Source organism: Cataglyphis hispanica, chromosome 5, assembly GCF_021464435.1.
Source record: "Cataglyphis hispanica isolate Lineage 1 chromosome 5, ULB_Chis1_1.0, whole genome shotgun sequence".
NCBI lineage: Eukaryota > Metazoa > Arthropoda > Insecta > Hymenoptera > Formicidae > Cataglyphis > Cataglyphis hispanica.
This window is the reverse complement of record NC_065958.1, coordinates 8,632,109-8,656,244: the sequence shown is the minus strand read 5'-3', so window position 1 is coordinate 8,656,244 and position 24,136 is coordinate 8,632,109. Positions and strand designations below refer to the sequence as shown.

Below are 24,136 nucleotides of genomic sequence, written 5' to 3'. Positions count from 1 at the left end.
TTAAAGTTTTTCACGCTTTACACTCATATATTTGGGAGAAAGAAATTCAAAATCTATAAAATATTAACTATAGTTTTTATCGATTATAAAAAAATTGAACTTAAACCTATCGAGGAAGAAAAGAACAGGAATAAGGCTGAATATATTAAATATGTTTAATATAAAATAACAATGTCAGCAAAAACATATATAAATACTTGTGAATAAATAGAAGTTTTTCTTTATATACAAGAATTTCGCTCATACGTGACTTTCTCTCTCTGCGCAATTAAGTATATGTCATTATTCATATATATATATATATATATATATATATATATATATATATATATAATATGCTATATATGAATAAAATAGTCAACAGTAATCAACACGCATCTTGGACTAGGTCATCAATTAATCGAAATATTAGGAACACTGGGAGTATTCGCGATTTTCGATCTGTAAATTCACATTGCAATATATTTTAAATGTTTCGTTGCAGAGATGACTGGGGGAGAAATCGATTATACCCCACGTTTAGTAGTGTTAAATATCGGGTTCATTTGATCCATGAATTTATTTGCCTCACCCGAAGATCGCGCGCGCACATATGACGTGTTGTATCAGATTTAACTAACAATAAAATATTTCATCGATAAACACACATGAGATTTAATTACTGACCTATTATAAGTAGAATGATTTCACGTGGAAATATTCATCACGTGCCGTTGAATTAATGAATTAATCGCTCGTTAACTAATAACTAATGAGAAAGAAGATATTAATCTGCGCGCGATCATATTTGCATATATTTACATATTATATACACAACGCCCGTTATTAGAGAAAACTCTCAAAGGAGGTTTCGAAAACTTATTATAATTTCGTTGAGTTCAGATTTGCATACTATAGAGACACGCGATAATAAAATACTTAATCACTCAAATAGATTAAGTAGTAGCGCGACATAAGATTTTTTTCTCGCATATACAAACTAAACTCATTGAAATATTATTGTTTTAATCTTTGATTCAAAGCACACGTGATTTCACGATCATGTTTCTTCAAGTGAGAAGATCGCACGTTTATCTTTTGCGAATAAATCTGCTAAAATATGCTATATTTAATGTACATATATGTAATTATGTAATATATCACTCTTGGTCGCTATTTATTTTTAGACCTTTATGCTCATCTTCGTTAAAAAAAAAAAAAAATATACGTGGTTGTATGTGATTTGCTAAAGAAGAAAATAGGTGAATTAGAATTTACTTTACAAAGTTACAAATTCTTAATGTTCAAGATAAAGTTTGACTCTTTGTATTAATAGAATGCAAAAATTTTGTAATCAATATATGAATTTAAAAATTAAAAAATTAATTTTTGACTTTGCACAAGAAATTCATTTTTCGATTCGTTTCGTCCACCGATAACTTCGTAGATAAAATGAATATTTCTCAATTTCTATTTCAATTTGTTCTTATTTATAGAGTCTTTTATCAAAAATTAGCATGTTAAATTCTGTGAGAGCAATTACGAATCGAAATGCGCTATTCAATTTCGACGAATAATAATCGTCGGTCGTCAATAATATCGAAATTTGCATCTTGAATACTACAATACCACACGTCGTGAATATTTAAATAATTTAACATCACAAATTGAGTCACGCATCTGCATTTAACATTCGTTTTTTTCTTCTCTAACCCAATCCTAAAACGTACTTTGGTAGATTGTACGCAAACCTAGGGATGGCCATCACCACTGACATTCTGCAAGTACAAGAAATTTTGATTATGATATGTTCATATGTATCGTTATATCTTAACTGTCAAGAAGTGAGAAATAATATTCAGTCATTTTGATGAAAATGACTGAATATTATTTCTCGCGTATTAAAAAAACGAACATGAAAACTTATCTTCTCCGAATGAAAACGAATAATAATTTTTATCGCATGAGAGAGAAAGAGAGAAAGAGAAAGGGAGAAATGCAATAACAGATTCTTCTTCCATTTAAATTCTTTCCAAGGTTGCAAGAATTGCTGTACAAATTAAATTTTTAAAATTTCTAAAATTTGTTTTGAATATATACATATGATTATAATGTAGATAGAAAATAGATCGGTACAGCTCATAAAAATTAGCGTATATTGCATGAAGCAATCAATTTAAATAGATTAAAATATTTATAATAGCATAACTTGATAACTGAAAAGGCATCAAGGTAAATTAAAAAACCAGCTGCATAAAAATTGTATTCGTTTAATTAACATTGTGATTAGCTACGATTAATTTTGCCAATATTTTCATTACATATGAATTTGCTCAATATTAATTGGCTTATATGTATATTAACTAATTTAATTTAGTTAATTCATTTAAAGAAAACTATTGAGAGCAGCCTCTATTCATCAGGATTTTGAATATAATATTATGTATATATATTTAGATTATATATTAAAAATTATTAATAAAATATAAAGATAAAATTTTTATTTCTACATGTGCACGCGAGAGATTAATTTGTCAAATATTTCTTTTAACATTTTTATAAAGAATCTCTAAAATTCTTATAAAGAACCTTTCAAATAGCTTCCAGTTTTAAGAAATATTAAAAATATTATAGCTACACATTGTGCAATATGTATTGTGTAATATGTTCTATATAATAGTAAAAATTGCAACTGGTTCAATTAGTGTATATATAAAGTTATTTATTCGCATTTAATATATTCGTGCTACTTACTATAGTGCGTAAGGAGAGAACTGTCAACCATCGGCTGTTACGTTCCACCACCATAAATAAGATTATCATCTCTACTTTTAGATATGTACAAATAACTTAATATTTTTGATCAAAGTTGGCTCAAGTATTGTTGCGATGCGCTTGGCAGATTAAGTGCGCCTAAGAAAAGCTTATACATTTTTACGCATTGCGTGAAATAACTTGCGCTTGTTAGAATGCACTTTTGTGCGATGCTGAAATTAATTCAAATGGTTAAAAAGTATTTACAGTAAATTGATCAATTGATGGGATCCCAACACCGTGTGTCATATTATTTATTTTATTAGAAAAATTTTCGTATTAGAGAAGAATATATCTACAGAACGTATATTTTTTAACAAGGCACATGATTAAAATTATGTGATATAATATCTTATTCATCTAAAGAGCAGCTATTCCTGTTCTTTTCGGTTTTTTTAGCATTGCAAACATTCGAAGGAGCTTACATAAAAAGCACGAATGCCTTCAATTATGACGTAATATGTTTCGCGAAGAATCCTCTGAAACACACGCGAAGAATCGGATATTCTTTTTTTATTATTGCTTCTTGTTATCAAGATATTATTGTTTTCAATCTTTCATGCAAGTGTTATGCAATGATACATATATTTATATTTGATTATAGAAAGCTCATTCGAGTGTGATGCATACGATATACACATGCATTCTAAACGAAGCAATATTAATAGATGCTTCGGTGCTATTGAATGGAATCTATCAGTATTTTCTTTGGTTTTACAAAAGTTGTTGAATATAGAAAATTTACAGCTTGTTAAAATGATATTAATAATCTATTGTTAAGCTTTTTTTTCTATATTCGCGCTATTAGCGCCTATAAATTTTTGCTTGTACTAATTAGAAAAAAAAAAAAACATCACGCGAAATAATATATTGTCTACGACATCCTTGTTTCTCTTATAATGATTTAATAAAATATAAGCAAACAAAACACAAAAGCAATTCAACTTCAATAATATTGGTCTACAATCAATTTGGTATTGAAATAAATTTTTGGCAATAAATATTTACAAAATTAACACAATTTTATCTTCAGAGATATAATAACTATTCCATCCGATAATATGGCATAATTAATTTCATTTTTCTTATAAATATATTTTTTTAATACTATAACAATATTACATTGTGAGTTTTTTTTCAACTAAATATAGCGGAATTAATTAAATTCATCAAATTGATTGATTTCTTCTTATACAGCTTTAGCTGCATATTTTTTTGTTTTTTGCAGTTATTTTTAACAAACTATAATTACAATATTATGAAAAAATTTAACATTAGATAAAAATTTTTTATTTATTTTGTTGCGTATAAAAATAATTTATTATATCTAAAATCACACACATGTAGTCATATCTCCAAATTTATAGGATATCAAGTTAATCTCCAAGTAACACGTTTCTATGTATTATGATACGCTTACTATGCTTAATATATATTTTATTGAAATATCAATGTGAATATATCAATGCTTAATATATATTTTATTGATATATCAATGTGATTTATACTAATTGAGCAATTTGCATATATTTCCTCTCTTTCTCAATTCAAAATCAGACTTTAGCTATTAATCTTTACATATTGTTTATGTTTCTCTGTGATTCGTTAACACTTTGTTAACGCTTCACAATTAAGCTGGGTTATTTGTGCTACTATTAACATTCGATTAATATATTTCAAGCGATTTTTATTAAACTAACTGCTTGTTTGTTAGAATGTGCTTTTGCGTTATCATGAGTTATCATCGTTATCTTTCTTTCGATATTGCTTTAAAGTTGTTTGCTTAAAATTAAAATTACTAGCAACAAACGCATACAAAATAAAAACAAAGAGTTTGCAATTAGATTCTAAAATTAGGTCAATTAAAAAAATTGGAAACTATGAATCATTGTCATATCAATGTTTTTGAAATATTGATCGCAACGTATTTTTATACGGAATAATTGATTAATCAACTTCATTAGTCTCAGTGTTGCCGGAATAGAGTCGGATCCAGAAGTCTTTTACATACGATAATGCGAGTCCTTTATAGATCCACGCTCGCCAGCCCGTTCTAGTCTCGATGCCGATCCTTGCTTCTAAGCTCTGGCATAACGCTTTCCGATCGTGGCTTCTTCCGCTGCGCAGATCACAGAGCAATCTCTTGCGACATTCATCGTTGCACGCCGGTCGCACCGGAGAATTCTTATAGTAATGCCTGTAAAAAATGAAAGCAAACACGTCGAATTATTTTCGGGGAAATATCGAAGCTCTTATTTTTCTTCGTTAATTTGCCATTAAATATCTTCATTCATTAAAATCAATTTAAAAATAAGAGCACATATTTTCGTATAATAATAAATTTATTAATATATTATGTATGATATATAGGCTCATAGACTTCCAATTTTTTTATTAAAAAATATTTGTTTTTTTTTAAAAAGGTATAGTGTACATTTTCATATTATACGGATATAATTACTTGTAATAGAGATCAAAGAGGGCTGGCTCGTTGGTCATTTTGTCGATCAGGGAGTCCCAATCCTTCGGCAAGAGCGATGCCATTTGATAGGCCTGTCGCGCGCTATACAACTTATGCCAGATCGGATAATCATAAAGATTCGCTTCCTTGAGATTCATGACCCAGCTCTCATGATCGATGACCATCTAAAAAACACTCGTTAATTCAGAAATGATAGATAACGCTTTTAAGGGAAAAGGAATATGCAAATTGGCCAAACTCTATCAGCGTATATTATTAACTATACTAATGAGAAAAAGTGTCATTTCACTTACTCTTGTAGTTTTTGGATGATCTCCATCGACGTAATATATTCTATAGCCGGGATTCAAATCATAATACGGCGAGACTGAAGGACCAACGTAGGCAATGCTGAGCGCTCTCCCAAGATCTGATGTATCATAGAATATCTGGAACTCGTCATAATGTGTATGTCCGAAGAACTGGGCCGTGATTGTTGATTCATAGCTAAATAAAAATAGAGAAAGGACATTAGTTACGCAATGCATTAGCTCGATATCAATACTATAGTGATTTAAACAATCAAGTACGAACCGATTGATGATGTGATAGTAATTCCTCGACCACACCTTGAGGCAGTCCGAGTGTCCAGGTGGAATGTGGCCAATTATGTGCACCTTCTCACCATTGATTTCGGCACCTTGCAGCTCATATACAAGCCATTGTAGCTCGCTGACTGGGTCCGTGCTGTTGATTAGCAGCCACCAGTTTTTGTTGTTGCAGTAATTCATGTTAACAGAAAGAATTCTAAAACCTGGTCGAACCAAAACGGAATAAAAAGCACCGCGACGAACGGTATGCGATACACCGGCTGGTAGCCACCGTCGCCATTGTTTATCGAGATCGTCATACAGCCATGAGATACTGTTTTCTTCAGGCACAAAAGGTGGTGGAAAACTAAAAAGTAGGATTGTTTTAATACATTATTTATCTTGGAAGAAAATTGATTCCAGAAAAATGTTGAAAATATATCTTTTATACTGAAATGCACACATTCGTTTTTAAGAAAGAATTTTTATTGCATTTGTTTTGATATGAAAGCAATATTAGAAAGCAATATTAGAAATCTTTCTATTAATGGTCTCTCTGTTGTATGTCCCTAAAACAATTTTTCTAAATTTATTAATTTAATTAATGAGATAAAAAATTTTCGAATGAAGGTTTAATCAATTCCTCTATCTCTTTCTTTTTTACTCTATTTTATTATATTAATTTTGTTTAAATATTGAAATATCTGTAGTATGTAAAATAGAGTAAAATTTTTTAAAAGAAAATATTTTTGAATAAATATAAATAAATACACGTAAATCGTATCTGAAAGAATATTTTCTAGAAAAGTGAAAGTGATGTGATTTCAAGATGAGATGGAGGCGAGTTTAAGGTATATGGCGGATATACCTGTTGACCGGCGCGCTTTCGTGATTTCCTAAGGCAGGAAAAATCGGTATTCCGGGGAACATCTCTACCATTTGCGCGACAGTATCACGCAACACCTTTAGATTTTCTTCTCGCGTTTGATTCCATACATCGTGAGGTGGCAAATCACCCGTCCACAAAATGTAATCAATGTCCTGAAAATTTTTTAAATCAACAAAAAATTATTCCTCTTCCCCCCATCCTTCGCTCGTTTTATAACAGTGATTAATTTTTCTGCTTGAAAAAATCATATACATCTTCTTTATTGTACATGTTATAGATAAATTTTTTTTTCATCAACCGGAACACATTAAAATTTTTTTATGCGCGGCAATAAGATTTACTCCAGAAGAATAAACATCTCGTCGTCTCTCTGTTTCACGCGACAGTTTAATAAATTAATATCTCGGACGTATTACTCACCAAATGCGTATCGGCAATGTGCTTGAGCATATGATCGATTGTTCTCTTGGGTGTATCGCATTTTCTGTAATCGCCCCATCGTCCGGCGGCGGCCGAGGCCGTCAAAGGGGCACCGTTTGTCAGCCGGCAGCAAAGCGGCTCGTTGCACTCGGCGTTCGCGCCCTCCTGATAATATGGATCATAATGCGTGTCGGAGATATGCAGCACCTTAAAAGTCGGTGCGCCTTCCTGCGGCGGTATCGGCGGTTTGATCGGCGGTTTCTTGACTGGTGGAAAGGCCACCTCCCATTCATGTAGCGGATTAAACGCGTCTTCGCATGCGTCGCCGATCACGAAGCTACAGATTTGCGCTGGACCCATGGTCACCTGCTTCAGCACGTAGATCACCTCTCCCTACATAGATTTATTTTACGTTTTGTTAATTTTATATATATATATATATATATATATATATATATATATAATACACATGTACATAAACAAATGTAAATCTGTTATACTTTACCCCAAAAAGCAGAGTGACTCCGTGACAGACTCGAGCGCTCTGTATATTAAGCGACACACAGAACTGATAAATACTGGCCATGATCTCCTCATCGCTCTTGCCGACTTTTATGTAATGTTGCAGAAGGCCGGCACCTACTTTGCACGCGGTGCAAGATACTTTAGACATTACGGAGGTTTCAACCTCCATCATGACCTGCCTCAGATCTAGTAGTTTAAGAGCCTTGTCAACGAATCCAGACAGATGTCCACTCGACTGAACGGTTTCCATATCCCATAGCATTCGCGAGTAATTTAACTAAAATTAGATATGATAGATGATCACAATAATTTCACAATTTATACATGACATAACGTTTCAAGTGTGTAAACTGGTTGATAAAATAATAAAATTAAAAGAATAGCTGTCATTCTAATGCACAATAATAATCGTGTTATTGAAATTTTATTGCTTGGTTTTGTATCTACAAAATCTACACAAATGATAATGAAAAGAATCGATATATGCGGTTGAGATTATGCAATTTTGGGATATTTTTAACAATTTTTCTCAGCAGTTTATAATAAAAATCAGATTCAATTCAAATTAGACATTTGAATAATAATGTGTAAGAGGCGTGTTTCAGTTTAAGTCCCAATAATTAAATCAAGGAAGGCGAAAACGAGCAGAAATTAATCGAAGTATGCATGTTTTTTGTGTCTATTGTAATATATCACGAAACAGCTCGAATAAAGTGAAAATTAAGTGAATTTCTTCATGTCGCTTTCTGCGTGCCTTTGATCGTGCAACTTTCCTTCTTGGATGTGATTCCGAGATAATCGAGCGTGTATCTTTTCCGAGATCGAAGGGAACAACCCGACGTGGAGGATATGTCCATCGATGATTTCTTTTACGCAAGCGATGACGAATGATATCGATGCTCGTGGGCGACTTTCGCGGGCGAAAGTCATTGACACCTATTATATACGATGTGTATGCGTATAAGCAGACGCGAATAGCAAGGATGGAAGGTACATACTTGCATTCACCACGGTGTCTGTCAATGATCGCGTTGGTGAAAGTATTTTGGCACTGAAAGTGAGAGCCGCAGCGACATCGACGTCCCCTCCCCTCGAGCAAGTCAAAGAGAGGAAAAGAGAAGAGAAGAAGGCGAGGTTGCGAAAAAATACGAAATAGCATTGACGACAATTTCGAAATTTGCACAAGTCGCCTCTTTACGCGCAACTCGTTTAGAAGATTTTTACATGTACTTTTAGCAATATACATATATTTTAGATTTCTTCCAACCAAACATCATAATTTTATCTATCAATTTAACAATTTCTCGATGCAGTGATTCTTAGCAGTAAGTTCTATTAATTACACGATTGGCACACACGATTGTTATTTACATCCATCATCAATATTTGCAGTTGATTAACGTTCTTTTAAATTAATTTTATTCATCAAGAGGAGACCGCGCGCCGATTAAAATTTCGTATGTGGACGCAGAAGTGAAAATGCATCGGTTGAATCAATTTCCCGTTTCTTATCATAAAGCAAAGCGAATGCGAACGAATAATGTAGAAAGTTTTTCACGGTCTTTTCTCATTTTACGATCATCGATTTTACCGGTTTACCGGTTAATAATTCCATAGAATAATAAATTTCATAGGTTTATGTTTACGAAAGAAACTCGATAGATGTTACATTTCTCATTAATCGAGTGTGTCGAATTTTCAACGGTCTAATTGCATCCGACATGTAACTACTGTCACGCGAAATAGAAAATAGATCAAACAATGTAAGCTATATTGATATAAATCGTCGAGCTTATGCAATGAAATTGTATGTAGGCGATAAAGATGTACAAAGTGTTTAACTGCTATATCATTATTTTTGTCATTTTCTAGAACTTTTCAAAAATATTTTTAAAATTGCAATATAATAATTGTACATATAATATAAAAGAATAAAGGAACAGACAGAGAGAATTTTTTACGTATAGTTTATGAAATCGACGTAAATAGTAAAAGTTTTAAATATAAAATAAATCCTAAAAATGTAACTATCTTATCCTAACAATGTAACTATAGTATATTCTTTGTTATGTTTTCCAAAGATTTACAATAAAATATCTGCAAAAAGCAATTTATAACATATATTGACAAGCTTTCATGTCATTTTATATATTAAAAAGTAATTCAATTTTTCATAGTGTTTACATATCAAAGGAAATTTCTCTCTAATTGTGTGTATGTGTGATAATAAATGAAGAATCTTATACAATTGAGAGTGACAGATTTTCGACTGACAATAAAATAGATTAGTCTTTTTGTTCGGGAGACTTTTGTCCGGAGAATCCAATTGCAAACAAAAGATATTACCCGTGCCATCTGTTCAGGATTCGTGCCGTTAACAACGAAGGTCTCCACCGTAGGCGGTAATTCCCGAAATCTCTCGTTGAACGGTAGCAGAGCGACGTCCATTTTTTCGGCGGCCCTGGCCTTTGCCGCGATCCATTCGTCGGCCAACGCAGTCCAGTTGGTGGATGCTATCTCCGCTTCCCGTCTCGTCCTGTACCGAATGGGGTTTCCTGCGAAAACCGGAAAAGCGCTTCATCTAATTAAACCGCGGCCGGAAGATGCGACAATTTTCGCTTTTGACCAATTGTTCCACAAGTTGCGCAACTCAATTCTCGCAAGTTAATTTTGCGTTTCGTGTGAAGTACTCGTTATACGCGAAAACGTTTCTCGTCTGGCGGAAAGTGCTTGGAATTTACGTCGAAACAAACTTAACAACACGAATAATTGCATATTTGTTTGAGTGCGATCGCGTGAGATCGATATCTTCTTTCTTATTGTTGGATAACTCTTATTGTTAGATAACTTGCGATTTTTATATATGATTTTTATATATGTATTTATATATATATATATATATATATATATATATATATATATATATATATGTCATATTATATTATTAATAAAAATATATCACTTTTAAGTTAATTATATAATTAAATTATTTCTTTCTACTTACAAATCTGAAATCAAAAATATAAAATATAATATAAAGAAATCTGTAAAAAAACGTGAACGTAACGAGATGTTTCACGGAAAAAAATAAGATTTCTGCAGATTAAATTAGTCGTAACAAATTGAGATGAAATTGATTGTATGTTTGGCAATAAAAAGATAAGAGCCTTTTCTCCGGACGATGCGTGATATTGAAAACTTTCTAACGGGCGATATAAAAATAAATGAACAATTGCGTGGTACGGATCGTTTCATGCGCGCGGAAGGAAATATTCATTATTCACGCTGCGATTAATCGTCAGCGATTAGTTACAATCCTCGAAGGTTGCTTCGGTAAAGTATGTCGATTTTTCCCATGAAGCACGGAAAGTATTATGCTATACGCAGCATAGTATCTTACCTTGAAAACGCACAATCTTTCCGTTACGCTCGAAATGGCTGGTGACTCGATGTTCAATAGAAGTCGTATAATTTCCCATGAATATAATCGATCGAATCGCATGCAAATCTTAAATACTTTCTCGGCAAAAAGAGGTTACGAGATTGCGCGCGACAAGTCGCGTTCTGTTTTTTTTTCCAACTTAAATCGCCAAAGTCATAAAATTTATATCATAAAATTCAGTCCATTTTTTATCATATATAATGCTCTCCTATATATTATATAAACTCTAATATGCACAATCAGATTTATTATCCACTTTCGTTGCGCAATTTATTTGCGTTCCTTGTATTGTTATTCGGATTACGCGCACAAATAAGTTTCATTGATGTTTTTAGCAAATAATGTTATTAAAATGTGACTGCAAAAAGCTAATTAGAATTGATATATTTTCTCTATGTTTAATAAAACTGTAAACGGTACATATACATACCGATAACAATCCATATCGAGCTGGAGAAAAAGATGCATAACAGGAAGATGAGACTTGACGATATCCTGCTTTGACTACGCATACTATTTTGTACTCTTTGGTATCGTCACCTGTAATTACAAAAAAATAAAAATGTACAAATATTACATAAACATATTATGTTTTAATTATTAAGAAAATTAGTTATGCGAGAAAAGGATCGATAGAAATAAAATGAACAAGTATAACAGAAATCAATTTTATTTTTTATGAGTGTCAATTTTACATTTATGAGCGATATATATCGAAAAAAATCGATCGAGCAAGGAAGCGGGAAAAAAAGAAGCAAACAAGGAAAATGAGTTCAATTATAAATTTCCGAACAATTTTATAGCAAACTGCGATTAATCGTTCGGCGGACATATCCGTGAAAGGTGCACGCAATTACTGGAGAAAGAATTTGCATCAGACGGAGCGTAACTTGCACTTTCCTCGACGGTAAACGAGGCATCGAGAATCGCGTCGTCGCATCGCGACGCGAACCGAAGAAGATTTTGGAAATTGACAGTTTTTACAGTCGCGGATGCGTTTTATTTTTTTTTCCATTCGCAATCAATTTTTTTTTTTTTCAATCGAGAGCGACGTAAGAGAAAGGCGCGCGAAAAGAATGAGCGACGATTAATTTTTCTCCGGCAGCATGTGTCCGATCGGTGTCACTGTTACAACACTAGAAATTTTTGGGCATGCCGTCCTGCCCGTTACTGTTACTCCTAAGTAGGTCATTCAATGACACGAAGACGCTGCTCGACGCTTTTTGAATGCGTGAGAAATAATAACGATCTTCGCTTGGATGGACGAAATGTCAATCGCATTGCGTTCAAGTTATAACGGAACTCGTTCAATTCTCCGAGCAAATTCATTTACAGTGTTAGCGGATTCTACGCCGGTAACGGAAGTTTCTTCTCGAAACGTTTGAGATACTTTTATCGGTAAAAATCTAAAACAAATTATTTACTTCAAGATTTTTAATTTTGTCATTAAATGCGTTGATTTATAAATACGCGTATATTATAATATTAACAAAAATAAATGCAAAATCTTATTTAAATCTAATTATATTTATTTTCCATTTATTTCCTTTATATGTATCTTGTATTATGTATTGTGCAATCAAACAGGCAGGAGAAGAAGAATATGGAAGAAATAAAATTGGATTAATTTATTCTTTTTCCACAAAGTGTCGATTGATAAATAGCACCGGACAATTTGACAGATGATACATAATTCACCGAGGAATTTATCGAGCAATTGATCATAAATAGGTCACGCGATTTTATGAATCACTGAGATTTTATTATTCAAAACTGGGATCGTATTTGAAATAGTTGAAACGGAAATGAATTGCAGCCGACTGGGACGTTTAGAGTAAATTATGCGGCATGAGTTATATATACTATACTTGCACGTGCGTGTCAAGGCTACACATGTCATTCGAGCGCGAGATGTATCTTGGCTCGATGCCCACAGCATCTGTACTTCTCTCTATGACTTGTAATTTTTTTTCTCTCTCTCTTTTATATTTTAAATTTATATTTTAAAAGGATCTATATAAAATGTATATATTAATTTAATGGAACAAAGAGTCGCAGCTATAATAATAAAAACTTTTAAATATCCTAATAATAAAAATAATAAAAAGTATCGGAAACGATAAATATATTATTTCAACATTTATATAATAATAACTATATATTATGTCATAAATATTAATACATAAATATATATATATATATATATATATATATATATTTATGTATTAATATTTATGACATAATATATAGTTATTATTATATAAATGTTGAAATAATATATTTATCGTTTCCGATACTTTTTTTATTATTTTTTTATTATTAGGATATTTAAAAAGTTTTTTTTTATTATTATAGCTGCGACTCTTTGTCGAAATGACGATAGATAAGAGAATGGTTGACTTTAACAGTCGTTTAACATTTACAAACGATTAAAAATATGATTCGCTTGATAAAACATTCTAGAATGAATTCATTCTTATTTCGAAATTAAAGAAAAAGAAAAAAAATAGATATAAGATTAGATTTATAATGTATTACCAATTAAAAAATTTTGGTACTTTTATGCCATGGCATTGCGATAATAAAGCATGTTCGATTTCTGATCGTTATATTTTCTCCGATCGATAAACTCAACAATTGTCATCGAAGAAGACAATATATATATATATATATATATATATATATATATATATATATATATATATGTATATATATATATATATATATATATATGTCAAGTTGAAAATTTTCTTTCAAATTATTCTGTCTTTAAATTGAACATTTCCGTAAAGACGATTCTCAAATTTCCATCAGTGATAAAATCGCGAGTCGACGCGGTAAATCGAGGTGCGAGCTAAGCAGCCAAGTGGAATACGCGGCTGACCGTTATCTGACCCACCGTGGGGTCCAACGAAAGAAGACTCACTTAAGCTCGTCGTGCACAAAACGTACTTACGTAAATGCATATAACATATAAGTATCTAGACTGACAAAGAGAGAAAATGTAGAAAAAATTTCATAGAGTAATATAATTATTTGTACTGAATGTATGTCTTATTTATTCGCACGTTTCATATTCTACATATATGCTACGTACAGCAATTTGCATATGTGCATATGTGTATATCTGTCAACGATCTTCACTCGTTGCATCATTGAGACGCGAAGGTATTTTTCAATTCGACACTGACATGTATCTTTTAGCTTCGATCTTCGTAGAGCGCGCGACAGCGAAATGGTCGCGTTACAGTACGTAATTTGAATCCCCGTCTCAGTGCGAATTAAGCGAATTTTTCTTCCACGCTAATTGCGCGATGGTAAAACCGGTCCGTCGAGTTGACTACCATCCGCCGCTTTTCGCATGATTTGTTACAATGAACAGGCTACTCTCCCGAGTCGTAACTTCACTCTGCGTTCTTGTTAAGAGATACATATATAAATGTGAGATATCTATTTCTCGAATATAATTCCACGTAGAAAGCTATAGAAAATTTTTTTACCGTCTTTCTCTAAAAATATTCAAAATATAATTTGATAGATATTTATATAGGGTGTCCGAAAATTCGCGTCACACTCTTTAAGGAAAAGTAGAGAGTGTTATTCTGAACAGAAAAGTCCTGTACCATTTTTTTCTATAACGTTTAATAAAAGAGTTATTATTGAGTGAAGTCTGGCATATCATCGCCGATCTTCAGCCGGACACGCACGTCAGTGAGCCATCATAAAACATCTGAGCGTTCACTCGCACTATCAGGCGCGCGGCTCACCGACCGTGCGTCCAGCTAAAGATCGGCGATGATAGGCCAGACTTCACTCAACAATAACTCTTTTATTAAGCATTATAGAAAAAAATGATACAGGACTTTTCTGTTCAGAATAACACCCTCCACCTTTCCTTAAAGAGTGTTGTGCGAATTTTCGGACACCCTGTATATACATTAGCCAAGTAGAAAAAAAATGTGATACGCGGTTAATCAAATTTTTAGAATTTTTAAAATTAGTCATTAATAGATAGCAAGTAGACTTTATTCAAAACCGGTCATATTCAGGCCAAGCAGTTTATATGTATAATGTAGAGCTTTATATCTTATACTCGTATGAAACTATTAGTATATGTATGTCATGAAAATATATGTTGAAAAATTAACTTTAACGAAATAAAAGAAGTACTCTATATAATCTAAATAATTGGAGAAATTATTGATACGATATGTCATAATATGAGTATGACGAGGTTCTACTTTTTTAATTAACTTTATCCATTTAAATAAATACTCAAATATCCTCATCAGTCTCTCTTTATAGCCTCATCTGTTTACTTCCGGTGATTCCACGTTACTTCCTCAAAGTACAAGTTGCGAGACAGAAGCCGGCACGGTGGTTAGCACCATCATCAGTTGATGTGAACACGCTTCCTGCATCTTTTCTCCGCGATGCTAATGATCGACGATAAAGCGACCTTCCTCGCTGCTCAATGTTAACGTCAAACGAAAGTCACTATCGCCAACGAACACGCGCGTGAATGTGCAGAGCACTGGATACACACAGCAAGCGTAATAGCCTCGTAATTTTCTCTCGCGAGAGGCATAAATGGCATTACTCGATCGGACGATTGGAGTTTAGGGAAGGAAGGCGCATTGCCAGTGGCATGAATGGCCGCGTACGGATAATTTACAACGCGTGAAACCACGTCTCTGTGCCACATATGTATGCCGGCGCCGCGCCGCTTCTCCTTCTCGATCCAAGGATGAAAGTTGGCGAAGAGTATCGGAAGAATTCGTCGGAGCAATGTGTATCCGAAGCCGACAGCTGTGATATGTGGGGATATGTTTTTTCAGATAAAAGCCATTTAGCAAATCGATATGAGGGTTATAAAATAACTTGTGTGTTATCAGTTTAAATCATAATTAATGGATGCTATTCAGCGTAATAAAGACAAATTTTTGTGCATTAGTGGAAATAAAGCAGCAATAACTTTCAATGTAGAGAATTGAGAAAAAAAAAAAGAAAAAAAAGAACTTTGCGAAAAGAAATATATATTTGAGGATTTTAAAGAATCTTTTTGTGTGAATGCACAGATGTGATTCTAGTTAAATTATAAAGAGTTGGAGTTGAAAAATTCCTGTATAAAAATATCGCTAAGCAACAATCTTCAACATTCTACTTGTATTATTTACATTTTTTCCACTTGACATGGTTAAGCACATTTTCTAAATATTATAGTACAATGATACGGCTAGTTCACTTTCGCTAATTTCATTTTTTATTGTAAATAGTCGTAATCGATAAATAATACGTAAGATTGTGCGTCATATGTTTGCTGTCCAAAAAAAACTGTGATTTCTCATAAGAAACAACATTTGTGTCGAAATGAAAATATTTCGATAGTCATATGAGTGATTCACTTTCATGTTTCTTCCGTTCTTTTCTTCGTACGTTTCTTCACTTTCCGAATTATGCAGTAACAACGTGATTAGATATCCACTTTCGTCATTGATGATAAAGGTCATTACTGGTGTAATTTCCGTCTTTTTAGATTACGATCTTCCGGAAGAAATTCAGGAAGCGTTGCGGCCGGCTTTCATTACTGTCATAGTTGCCTTTTTAGTTTTGTTTAGTGTTAAAATTCAAGCATATTAACTTAGATGATCGATCCGTTTTCATTATTAAAAAAAAATTTCTTTTCCGTCTAAAATATATTTTTAATATTTTTCTTCGTTCATTGATTCTTAATTTCTGCGATAATTTATGAAAAAATAATATAGAAAATTTATATTTATAAGCAGAGTCGTAGCAGAGTCTGTCATTTCTAAACTAAGAAAAGTAACATTTTTTTTCCTAATTCTGTACAATTTTTTTTATTTTTACAATACGTTGTATAAACTGTATCGTCATTTTATGCGATTTAATGACTTCTTTTATGATTGTATTTTGAACACATTATCGTTAAACATAAAAATATTCATAAGCACCATTAACCTTATCAAGCAACCGAAACGATTAGAAGTAATGATAAATAAGTCAAGAGTGTAACTAATATCCATGCGTATAACATAGTCGGAAAATATCTATTTAACAAGAAAATATATGTGAAAAAGATTTTAATTATGCAAATTCAAAGTTGAGACTGGAACGGAGAGCAATAATTTTAAAATCAGGTCAACTTTAATTATTCTTATTTAATTATTACTTCTCTCGCAATATATACGATTTATAGATAATTTTTCCAAAAATATCTTTTCAAAGATAAAAAATTAAATTCTATCGTTTTTGTAAAAAAAAGAGGAAGATAAAATTAAAGAATAAATAATACGACGCTTTAGCCTCTTGGAGAAATAATTTTACCAATGTTTACTTTCATCGGCATATATTTACTTCTACGTTCGGTGTAAGAGATATAAAAATTTTTTTGCACGCGATACAGAAATATATCTCTTCTTCTGTTTGGGAAAACGCACACAATTCAATGAGATGCATCACGCAATGGAGCAAATGCAACGGATATATGTACGGATTTCACTGATTTGTTTAAGAAAGCGGTCTACATTTTACAGAATCGATCAAAAACATATAATATATGTGAGAGTTCAAATTCAATTGATATTTCCATTGAATAAGATCATTTCTCAATTTAAACTATTGCGAGTTGATTGGAGATAAAATTTTCTCTTATTGTTAAGTGAAATTTTTTTTGCTATTCACGAAGAATTAAAAAGCATCTTAATGTAGAAGAAATTTCTATACTAAACTTGAAGAGAAGAAGAGAAATGACGGCGCTTCATAGAAAGAATGGCGCAGAGAAGAGCGCGAATGGAGATATTGAGTCTGTTGGTGCGCGAGAAATTATGCTCCCGGCTAGAAAAGGCGCACGTAGAGATGTTTAATAATATATTGCATACGCATCACATGCGGATTGATTATCGCTGTCAGCTGTCGTCGCGGTAATCTGTATGCGGGTCTCACTGAATTTTAATGACAATAGATAAAGTCACGTTTCTTAAACAAGCGACTTCACTCTGACAAATGGCCATTAAGTATTTTCTTTAAAATAGATTATGATTAATTACGATGCTCGACAAGCAAGATATTTTTATAAATACAAAAGCAAAAGTATTATAATATTATATAAATATCATATCAGAAATATAATTTTTACATTTCTTTGATATATATGATTTTATAATATTATTTTTTGATTTTTATTTTATTTTAAATCGAATTTTTCTATAGAAAACTTTATTTACTATTAATTAAAAAATTAAAAGTATCAAATATCTTGTTTTCCTGTTAAAATTAAAATTAAAATTTTATAAATTGACGATTGATGCAGAGAATGTGTAGTTTTGCAATACATGCATTTCTGCAATATTGATCGTTGCAACGCACGCGAATTGAACAGAAACCCGAAATTCTCGTTTAACAAGGCCACAGATCGACATTGTAACATCGAGTAGAAAACAAAATTACTTCTGAAAGATTGTATCGAGAAGTGGATGCAGTGCGTACTAGTTGAATAAATAAAGATGCGCGATGACATTATACATTTCTCTTTTTCCTTCTCATCGAACTTTCCCTTAATTCGAAAACATCCGCGTAACGTTATTTATGATAACTGAATAGGTGATTGTTGAATCATCGTGAATCCACGATTTCTCACATGATGAAAAATCATGTTCCTGCAGCTTATTTGAAAGAAGACTAATTTCTTTAAAAGTATTTATTTAATTTTCCAATAAATATATTTGAAATATATATAGATAAGAAAAATTTATTAATTTATTAATTTTATTGTCGCATTAATTTATCATCGATAAAATTAATACTACCATAAATATTTAACCTTTATAAATTTTATTATCTTAACTCACAAAGTACCATACCACAGAATATACATGTAGACTCACAAAGGATCTTTTACTTTCGCATGAAATTCTTTGTGCATTTATTTATCGAAAGAAACGTCATCCAGTCAGGCTTGCATTCGTACGACTTCCTTTTAAGGATATTAAATTCGATCATGACGGTAACGAGATACTTCCTCGATGAATATAAAAAGGTGCAGCTGTTACAAACAACGAACACGATACATCTCGCCGTATCACTCCACTCCTTTTTCAGTAAATTCTTTCTCATTTAAACACATTACTGTATCAGTTACATAGTTACAACAAGGTTTATTTCGCTTTATAATGTAGTTTATTTAATTAATAGATTTATTATGAATAAATTAAATTGTTTTTCTGTCTGTGGAGAAACATATCGAAATAAAACTTTTAACGGTTGCCTGCTTCCCCTCCCTCCCCACCCCGCTCCTCCTCCACAATATTAGCGATAAACATTTTTATAATCCGTTTTTGATCTGGACAGTGTGATTATATTTCTGACCATATTAATATTATTTTTGTTTAGCTTGAGATCCAGCTTGCGAAATCAAAGTGCTGCGTCTTGCAATTTTTTGCGACACGATGCGATATTTAATGATTTCCGGTCATTTGTTACGTTAACACTTTATGTAGCTCATTATTGATATATAATTTTTTTTCAAAGTCAAAATGAAATTGTATATCGTCTCTGTATATCTTATAACGGGAATCTTTTTTTCGAAAGGTAATAAAATAAAAAAGTTTAATAAAATAGAAAAATTTAATAATTTTCTTCGAATGTCATGAGCAACAAGCAACTGCAAAGGTGGTCAAGGTTTGCCTTAAGCTTCATGATGCTTTGCATCTTAACGCGCTGGCGAAGAGGATAGATGACCTAAAAATTGACGTAAATAGAAATAAATTTTTAAGATCTCTTTTTTCGTTACATTTTTCGCGATATCGAGTAAACTGGATTTAGCGATGATTCGTTCATGACTACATTTTGTGACCAATGTGGCCAATCGCGTTTCTCGTCAACACGGCGTCGCCTATAACCTACTTAAATGCTTCGCTCTCTCTTAACGTGACGTCACTGAGTGCCATCGCCATCGATTAAATGAGACCCTCCGACTCGTTTTTTAGGTATGTATACAAAGAATCCATTCTAACAAATATATACCTTATATCAAATTTAAATCAATATTATTAAGATGCGCGATGTAAATTTATTTCTTGATATGAGTATTTATTTATTGAATTATTTTAATTACCTTAATTTCTGTTAAATTATTTAATATTTCGATACATTGTGTATGTATATGATTCTATGCATATAAAGCAAATAAAGTTTTTTAAAATTTTAAAAAAGATTTAATCTTCTGACGCATAGAATTTATTTCATGTTTGTATCAAAAAATTTAAATATATCAACTTTATTTACTGCGGATTTCATTTATTCCTAGTGTATTTCAATCACACATATCGCGTTGATATTTTAATATAAATAATAAATTCAGGATAAATCCGCGATTTGTTGTACGTATGATGCTTGCACATCAAAAGTATTTAATATAAGCTACTTTATCAGTTATTATCAAAATTTTTTTTCACAGTAATGTTACATATTTTTTTACAGTAATTGTAGAAAAAAACTTATCTCGCGAATGTAACCGCTCTTGCGTCAATCTCCTAACAATATTCGCGACAAATAATCGAATCACTTGATGTCGCAATTAAATACACATACGTGATTAAATCTAGTGAGCACGGAACGCTATCACTGCTGCTTATGATCGAAAAAGAGATGCACGGATGCTGCAATTAATTTAAATAGTATCTACATAATAATGCAGCAATGTATACGCGTGCGATAAGATTATGTCGTATCACTGCAGGTGCATACATTGCTTCATATTGCGTTATTAAAGTGAAATTATCAGTTTGTTATTATTTAAAGCCATTGTCCAGTCTTGTGTTCAGTCAGATTATATCGTAATTTAAGAACTATGCTCAAACCTTTGTTCCTTAAATTAATCAATGTAAAGCTGATACTTTCGAGTGTCGTCTTGGGAATTCAAACGTAATTTTTTTCTTTCAAATATCACATACTGCAAAAATGTGCAATATAAATGAAAAATTTAAACATATTCCGCAGTGTGATAGGCGTGTAAGAAAATATACAAGAATGTGTTTTTATCAGAGAAAGAATACTATAAAATTCTGCGGACATCGCGTACGTGATCTAATGATCAGATAAAAGAGCTTCCTGATTCTCGAATTTCTCTACTTCGAATTCCAGACCACGTAGCATGTACGCGCGCGATCTATTACATGTAAAGATATTTGAATTAGATATTTTGTGTCATATTTTTCAAGGCTGCAACTCCTTGGTATAATATTATATTTTGTAATTTGAAATATATACGAAACAATATCCTCAATATGTTAATCATACATGTTAAAATTTTAAAATTTAAATACAGAATAATCTATCGCACGTATCGCAAAAATAGAGTTTGCATTTTATGCTTTTACTGAAATTAAAAATTTTTGAAAATTTAGTTTTTACGTATTATTACAAAATCGACAAAATTTTTTTAGAATGACGAAAGAAAGATAATTGGAGATTAACTTTTTTATATATTTTAACTTTTCTTTTATACGTGCTTTTCACGCAAAGAGGAAGAAGTTCATGAGCATAAAAAGAAATGAATTCCACGTGCATGTTAATACTATTCGCATATTCACACGCGTTCATTCAAAGATAAAAGCCGCACGTATATTGCAAATATTCAATGCTTCTGTGCGGTATAGATGATATGCACAAACGTAACAGTTAACGTTTGCTATTACGAAGCATTATATAAAGCTATGCAGCATGTATAATGTCACATTGTTTGTGTCTGCGAGGTCTCTATTTATTTCTATGAACAATTCTTTTTTTTTTTTCATGCACGGGGAAAATTTTACAATACAAATCACATGAAAAAGGGCTTACTGGGTAAAACTGATTTATATATGTATTTCAAATTTTAATGCAGTTATTAGCTGTAAAAAAATATTTGACAGCTAATAACTGCATTAAAATTTGTTTTAATAAAGAATTTATTTTAATTGTGTATATGTATATATAATATGCTAATACTGGTGAGTGTGTGTGGCGTATACAATCTGGAATTTCATTAATTAAATAAAAAATTTGCTTTGATTCTAACTTTCATCTAAATAAAATCGCCTAAAGAAAGCAGTTAACAACTAATGGAAAAATAGTTAAATCATTCTGATCATTCCATCACATATGATTAATATATCTGGTACGATATGACGTGATATGACATCACAAAGCAATAGAACTGGATCAGAATCAACGATGTATCTTGTGGTTCATCACACATCTTATCAGTGAATTATTATCCTTGTTATCATTGGCAATAACATTATAATATAATAAAACATAAATAAAAAGATAATAATCCATTGCTGTTATATTTATTACATTCAAAAATACTGATAATCCCGTGAAAATCTTATCCGCATAATAGCCTTTGTGTTTAAAATAACATCAAAGTTATAATTAAAATTTAATCCGAAATTTTATTTATATTATTTAAGGAGATTATTTTTTTTTCAAAGATTTTATTACTTTTTTATCATTTGCTATTTAATTAATATATAATTAATGTAAAATAAAAATAATATTACATAAACATTATGGTAAATATTGTACAAATATTCTGCTTAGCAAAAACATTCGTCTGATATAAATTCGTCTGCGTGAAATGGATGCGAACATCCGATGTTTGCTATCTTATCAATAATTAACCCTACAGAGAGTACGCAAAGAGCAATGGAAAGAGAAGAAGGTAAAGCCCAAAGTATTTGTTCTGTTTTTGTTTCAATTCCATTTTTTTATCTAAATTATTAAATTTTAGTCGTGATACAATAAAATTTTTTATTGTTTAATAAATTATGAATGCTGTTACATTGTAAATAATATTTTTATTATAATTAATCCAAAATATTTATAACAGTTTTAGAAATATTAATAAATTCTCTCTCTCATATTTACTTAAATATAGATTTATTATAGATTTCTAAAATAGTGTCTCTAAAATGTAAATAAAAAAAAAAATTAAGAACACAAAGATAGATATATTAAATTTTGACGAGATCAATGATCACTTTGACTGTACTGTGTCAAAATGACATTAAAACAATGTAGGATAAAAGTTGATAAAAACAAAGCACAGATAATTTTTCCTTTGAGATATATTGTAGAGAGGATACATTTTCTCTCTCTCTCTCTCTCTCTCCCTCTTTCTCTTTCTCTTTCCCTAATTGTAAATAATACTCAATATAGAAAAAAAGTCGCGCGATTATTTTATATTGCAAAGATAAGATACTTACGAATTTTGAAGTGTGGCGAATGCGCGTGGAACATGAAGAGCGAATGACAAAATCGTGAAAACGAGACGCATCCACCAAGACGCGTACCGGCTGACAGTTCATCCGTTGAATCAATCCCGCGACATTGCGGAATCCGTTGTTGTACTGTTCGTGTCGTCACGTTTTGTGGAACATAGATAAGACGAAAGTCACGCAACGCGTACGTAGTAAACACGAATGGAAGCTCAGTTCTCAGTCTTTTATTTGTTTATTTCGCGTTACCCACCGTACCCCTCGCGCGGAATGTAGGCGTAAACTGAGCGCTAGAGTTCCTAGACCGCGAGCCGCAAGTGTGAGGAAGCGCGAGCTCGCTTTTGCGCTACTCCCACTCCCATCGCCTACGCGCGCATGCTCAGTAATTTGTTGACGCATGCCGGCTAGCCAATTGGCAAGTTGCGCGGTATAATTTTAAAGATGAAATCCCACGTGCGTTTCCTAAAAGAATAAATCCACGGCAGCCAGTAATTAAGAAAATAATAAGCGGTATGAATAAATGCGGTTTCCTTTTTAAGCAAATTTAATTATCACGGAAGAGTAGGAATCTTGGTAATTTACTATCTTCGATCTTTGTGAGCACATTACAAAATTATAGGAATTATAAAATTATAGAATTAATATTTATATACAAAAACGATTTTATTTATGTAAGAGGTAATGAGTTTATTAAAAATAAAAATATCTTTTTATAATTGTGTTTCGGCTATTGCA

At 31.7% G+C, this 24,136-nt stretch overlaps 1 protein-coding gene across 3 annotated transcripts; it reads right to left on the bottom strand.

The window, feature by feature from the left end:
• Positions 1–216: 216 nt before the first annotated feature.
• On the bottom strand, positions 217–23,706 carry LOC126849603 (sphingomyelin phosphodiesterase). Of its 3 annotated transcripts, none has more exons than XM_050591579.1 (11): positions 23,390–23,706; positions 11,551–11,660; positions 10,025–10,233; positions 7,659–7,955; positions 7,154–7,546; positions 6,713–6,885; positions 5,849–6,211; positions 5,569–5,761; positions 5,255–5,439; positions 4,805–4,990; positions 217–1,757 (listed from the first exon to the last, which is right to left on the bottom strand). In XM_050591579.1, the coding sequence occupies exons 2-11, from the start codon at positions 11,630–11,632 to the stop codon at positions 1,688–1,690; spliced, it is 2,151 nt and encodes a 716-aa protein (XP_050447536.1). In that variant the 5' UTR covers positions 11,633–11,660; positions 23,390–23,706; the 3' UTR covers positions 217–1,687. The 3 variants fall into 3 exon arrangements, with proteins under 3 accessions (XP_050447536.1, XP_050447538.1, XP_050447537.1); XM_050591581.1 differs by lacking the exon at positions 217–1,757 and adding an exon at positions 3,035–3,272; XM_050591580.1 differs by lacking the exon at positions 217–1,757 and having other exon boundaries at positions 3,638–4,990.
• Positions 23,707–24,136: the final 430 nt, after the last annotated feature.

Excerpts from the sequence above, each read along its gene's own strand:
- LOC126849603 (XM_050591579.1), bottom strand. The coding sequence starts at position 11,632 with ATGCGTAGTCAAAGCAGGATATCGTCAAGTCTCATCTTCCTGTTATGC. Across the intron at positions 6,212-6,712 it reads GAAAGCGCGCCGGTCAACAG|TTTTCCACCACCTTTTGTGC; the intron begins GTATATCCGCCA and ends CCTACTTTTTAG. Across the intron at positions 4,991-5,254 it reads CTCTTTGATCTCTATTACAA|GCATTACTATAAGAATTCTC; the intron begins GTAATTATATCC and ends CATTTTTTACAG.